This window comes from Rhincodon typus, unplaced genomic scaffold (assembly GCF_021869965.1).
Source record: "Rhincodon typus isolate 14 unplaced genomic scaffold, sRhiTyp1.1 hic_rhity00014957, whole genome shotgun sequence".
Classification (NCBI taxonomy): Eukaryota; Metazoa; Chordata; class Chondrichthyes; order Orectolobiformes; family Rhincodontidae; genus Rhincodon; species Rhincodon typus.
In genome coordinates this window covers 1-5,628 of record NW_025980595.1, presented here as the reverse complement: position 1 = coordinate 5,628, position 5,628 = coordinate 1, and the positions used below count along the sequence as shown (strand labels likewise).

General features: G+C 44.2%; 1 protein-coding gene across 1 annotated transcript; it reads left to right on the top strand.

Annotated features, from left to right (window-relative positions):
- Positions 1–1,332: 1,332 nt before the first annotated feature.
- On the top strand, positions 1,333–2,409 carry LOC109925325 (galectin-3-binding protein; the record flags this gene model as incomplete). The annotated part of the gene is made up of 1 exon (XM_048594801.1): positions 1,333–2,409. A coding segment is annotated over one exon (1,077 nt), but the record flags the coding sequence as incomplete, so codon positions are not given.
- Positions 2,410–5,628: the final 3,219 nt, after the last annotated feature.

The following is a 5,628-nucleotide window of genomic DNA, read 5'->3' as shown; positions in this document are numbered from 1 at the left end:
GATTGAGAGATCAGTGGCAGATGGAATTTAATCCTGATAAATGTGAGCTGATGCACTTTGGAAGAAGGAACAAGATAAAGGAGAACTGAATGAATGGCAGGATATTAGGAAGCTCAGAGGGATCTTGGGGAACTTTTGCACAAATCCCTGAAGGTGGTAGGGCAGGTTAATAGGGGAGTTAGGGAGGGATATGGGATACTTGCCTTTCTCAGACGTGGTATGGATTATAAGAGCAAGGAGGTTATGTTGGAGCTGTACAGCACTTTGATGAGGCCACAGCTGGAGCACTGTGTGCAGTCCTGGGCCCCACACTATAGGAAGGATGTGATTACAGTGGAGAGGGTGCAGAGGAGATTCACGAGGATGTTGCCTGGGATGGAGCATTTCAGCGATAAAGAGAGGCTGGATAAGCTCAGGCTGTTTTCTTTGGAGCAGGGAAGTTGAGGGGGGACTCTGATAGAGGTGTCTAAGATTGAGGGGCATGGACAGGGTGGATAGAAAGCAGCTGTTCCCCTTAATTGAAGGGTTAATAACAAAGAAAAATAATTTTAAGGGAAAGGTAGGAGGTTTAGAAGGGATTTGGGGAAAAGGTTTTCTCACCCAGAGGGTGGTGGGGGTGTGGAATGCACTGCCTGGGAGGAAACCTCACAACCTTTAAAAAGTAATTGGATAAGAAAATTTAATTCAAGGTTATTGTCTCAGTGCAGGCAAGTCGGTATAAATGCAGGGAGTATTATATTTTAGGTATAAATGCAGGGAGAATTATATTTTAGGTATAAATGCAGGGAGAATTATATTTTGGGTATAAATGCAGGGAGAATTATATTTTAGGTATAAATGCAGGGAGTATTATATTTTAGGTATAAAGGCAGGGAGTATTATATTTTAGGTATAAATGCAGGGAGAATTATATTTTAGGTATAAATGCAGGGAGTATTATATTTTAGGTATAAATGCAGGGAGTATAGACTGGCTGGGCTGAAGGACCTTTTCTGCACTGTACGATTTTACGATTGTATGATATTTCCCTTCCTCATTTGCTGACTGTACATGGTCCGGATGCTCTGTATGAGCAAACCCAAATCTCACTAAATACCAACATTTACACCATGGAGAGTTTTAAAGAAATATTCTGCTCTTCTGTTCCTGTGACATATAAATTGTTCTGATGAGGGAGCTCAATGTAATATCCCAGTTTGTGTATGATGCAGAGCTGGGTGGGTGGGTGAGCTGTGAGGAGGATACAGAGATATTTCAGTGGGATTTGGACAGGCTGAGAAATACTTCATACATTAACTCATTGTCCCCTTTTTCTTATCTCTCCATTTCTTCCTCAGGTATTTTTACACCAAGAAAATTGACATCAATCTGTCATCAATCAAGTGTATTCATAACCTGGCGTCCAATTATGGTGTTACTGCAATTCGTGATTACTGCGATAAACTGTTTTATAAACTACTGCCCCAGGATCCTTCCTTCAAACACCAGCTCGAGCTGTATAACTATGCCGAGTCTGTGAAAGATCCTCTGCTGAAAGAGATTTGTATGGAGTATTTCGCTTGGAATTGTGAAACATTCATTAGGTCTCCGAGCTGGTATGAGGTGACTGGAGATCAGCTGAACACTCTCCTGCTCAGGTCAGACATTGTCATCTGGAATGAACTGACTTTGTTTAAAGCTGTTGAAACCTGGATCATTCACAAGAAGAAAACAGAGCTAACCCATGAGCTCATGGATAAGATACGCTTTCACATGATTGCTCCAGAAGACCTCTCCCGGATTCAGCTACAGTCAAAACTGTATGAAGAACATGATGGTTTCTTTCTCAAGAGATTTCTGAAAGCATTTGAGTTTCATTCAGTATCAGTTGAGCAGCTTAACAAAGAAAGGCATTTCTCTGACCTCAGCTTGGAGCCCAGAATTTATATATCCTCCGAATGGAGCGCTGTGTTAGACATTGACCCAATCAGCCACATGCGCTCCTCATCCTCCATGTACTATAACGGTTATCAGTATGTCCATCAGGTCAGCTTCACTCAGCCATCTTCACCAACCATTACCTTCCAAACTGCCAGGTTCACCAGCGCCTTCTACAATTCAGACACTGTATCATGGACTGCTCACTACCATACAAGTTCTCAAAGCTGTAAAAGGAGCAATGTGCGCTGTCCCTACAATATCTATCCCATTGCAACCTTAAACATGAAGAATCAGAACAAAGAGAGCTCTGTTCAGTACCAAAACAAAGTGCTCCTTCTTTGTAACAACAATTATGTATCATATGTGCATGACGTCAAGGAAGGCAATGCTATTCTCCCCTCCTTCAAAGGCCAAGGGCTCTTTTTCTTCGGCTGTGAATCAGGTTATTTCTCCACTCTCAAGTTTGCTATCCGGCCAATGTACAGGTGAAACAATATCAAGAAACAAGACCATGAACAGTTATTAACACGAACAATATTAGACTGTGTACTCTGTACATTTGAATCCACAAACAGTGTCATACGACACATTCTGACTGTGACATACACCAGGAAAAGTCAGATCCCAAAATGAAATCTGACTTGACAGGTATTTTTTACAAAGTTAACATGATGATCTTTCTCTGAAACACATTTACCATAGAATCCTTACAGTGCAGAAAGTGGCCATTCAGCCCATCAAGTTACACTGACCCCCTAAACAGCATCTCACCCAGACCAAGTGCCCCTACCCTTTCCCACAGCTAAACCACACATCTCTGGACACTAAATTTAGCATTGCCAATCCCCATAACCTGCATGTCTTTAGAATGTGGGAGGAAACCAGAGCAACCCCACACAGATAGTCACCCAATACTGGGATGGAACCTGGGTCCCTCGGGTGCTGTGAGGCAGCAGTGCTAACCACTGAGCCACCATACCACCCAGACACACAGCAAGGTGCGGACTCTGAAATACTTCTAAAAAATGGAATGGAACTGGAATGGGGATTGACCGTGACACCACAAACTCAACTCCAGCCACTCTGCAACTTCTTAACATCTGGGGGTTCGGCTTCTGTAACACACAAGGTCTATGGTTATGAAATGTCTCAGACACTACCATCACCATCCCTGGATATGCCCTGTCCCACTGGCAGGACAGACCCAGCAGAGGGGGTGGCACAGTGGTATAGAGTCCAGAGGGAGTTGCTCTGGGAGTCCTCAACATTGACTCCGGACTCCATGAAGTCTCATGGCTTCAGGTTAAACATGGACAAGGAAACCTCCTACTGATTACCACACACTGTCCTCCCTCAACTGATGAATCAGTATTCCTCAATGTTGAATAACACTTAGAGGAAGCACTGAGGATGGCAAGAGCACAAACCCCATTCCATAACCATGTCCACCACTGGGAATCTAACAATCCCTAACTGAAGCAGACTTAAAGACTTAAAGTCCTCTGTAATAGAGAATTTAGGGAGCTTGGCAACAGATTAAAAAGCAAAACCTCAAAAGTCATAATCTCTGGATTACTCACTGTGCCACATTCTAGAAAAAAAACAACAAAGAGATTCGACCAGATAGATGTGTGACTCAAAGGTTTGTGCAGGAGGGAGGGTTTTAGATTCCTGGATCACTGGGACCATTTCTGGGGAAGGTGGGACATGTAGATCCAAGCAGGAGGGTTTTTTAGTGGTACTGGTTTGGGGCTTTTAATGAATTAGTCCAGGAGAGGGAGTACAGGGTGAAGGTGCAACTGGGGGGGGGGGGGGGGATGTGCAGACAAATGAAGAAGAGTAACCAAATCAGTTTGGCATTTGTCATTTATTTAAATGCAAAGAACCTCGTAAGGACAATGATTGAGGGTGCTAATTAATGAGGGTTATTTTTATTCACTTGTGTAACATGGGCATTGCTCATTTCTTGCCCATCCCTAGTTGCCCTTGAGAAGGTGGTGATGAGCTGCCTACTGTAACCACTACAGACCGTGTGCTGTAGGTTGACCATGATGACCTTACGGAGGGAATTCCAGGATTCTTACCCAGTGACAGTGAAGGAACGGCAATAAATTTCCAAGTCAGGATGGCGAGTGACTTGGAGGGGAACTTGGAGATGGTGGTGTTCCCATGTATCTGCTGCTAGATGGAAGGGGAATGGGTTTTGAAGATGAGGATCTTTGGTGAATCTCTGCAGTGTATCTTGTAGATAGTACACACTGCTGCTACTGAGCGTCGGTGGTGGAGGGAGTAAACATTTGTGGATGTAGTGCCAATCAAGCGGCTGCTTTGTCCTGGATGGTGTCAGAAGTCACACAGCACCAGGTTATAGTCCAACAGGTTTATTCGAAATCACAAGCTTTCAGAGCCTCACTCTTTGTTCAGGTGTTAGTGAGAGAGACAGTATCAGACACAGAATTTATCAGTAAAAGATCAAAGGGTCACACAACTGATGAGAATGTACTAAACAAACCTAAGATGCTGTTAAATCTTCAATCAGTCAGAAGGTTTTAATTGATTACGATGTATATGTAATCCCAGAATTCCATTCAAGTCACGAAACAAAGAACAAAGAGAACAAAGAAAATTACAGCACAGGAACAGGCCCTTCGGCCCTCCAAGCCTGCGCCGATCCAGATCCTCTATCTAAACCTGTCACCTATTTTCCAAGGATCTGTATCCCTCTGCTCCCTGCCCATTCATGTATCTGTCGAGATACATCTTAAATGACGCTATCGTGCCCGCCTCTACCACCTCCGCTGGAAACGCGTTCCAGGCACCCACCACCCTCTGCGTAAAGAACTTTCCGCGCATATCTCCCTTAAACTTTTCCCCTCTCACCTTGAAATTGTGACCCCTAGTAATTGAGTCCCCCACTCTGGGAAAAAGCTTCTTGCTATCCACCCTGTCTATACCTCTCATGACTTTGCAGACTTCAATCAGGTCCCCCCTCAACCTCCATCTTTCTAATGTAAATAATCCTAATCTACTCAACCTCTCTTCATAGCTAGCGCCCTCCATACCAGGCAACATCCTGGTGAACCTCCTCTGCACGCTCTCAAAAGCATCCATATCCTTTTGGTAATGTGGCGACCAGAACTATACGCAGTATTCCAAATGTGGTCGAACCAAAGTCCTATACAACTGTAACATGACCTGCCAACTCTTGTACTCAATACCCCGTCCGATGAATGAAAGCATGCCGTATGCCTTCTTGACCACTCTATCCACCTGCGTTGCCACCTTCAGGGTACAATGGACCTGAACACCCAGATCTCTCTGTGCATCAATTTTCCCCAGGGCTTTTCCATTTATCGTATAGTTCGCTCTTGAATTGGATCTTCCAAAATGCATCATCTCGCATTTGCCTGGATTGAACTCCATCTGCCATTTCTCCACCCAATTCTCCAATCTATCTATATTCTGCTGCATTCTCCGACCGTCCCCTTCACTATCTGCTACTCCACCAATCTTAGTGTCATCTGCAAACTTGCTAATCAGACCATCTGTACCTTCCTCCAGATCATTTATGTATATCACAAACAACAGTGGTCCCAACACGGATCCCTGTGGAACACCACTGGTCACAGTTCTCCATTTTGAGAAACTCCCTTCCACTACAACTCTCTGTCTCCTGTTGCCCAGCCAGTTCTCTATCCATCCAGCTAG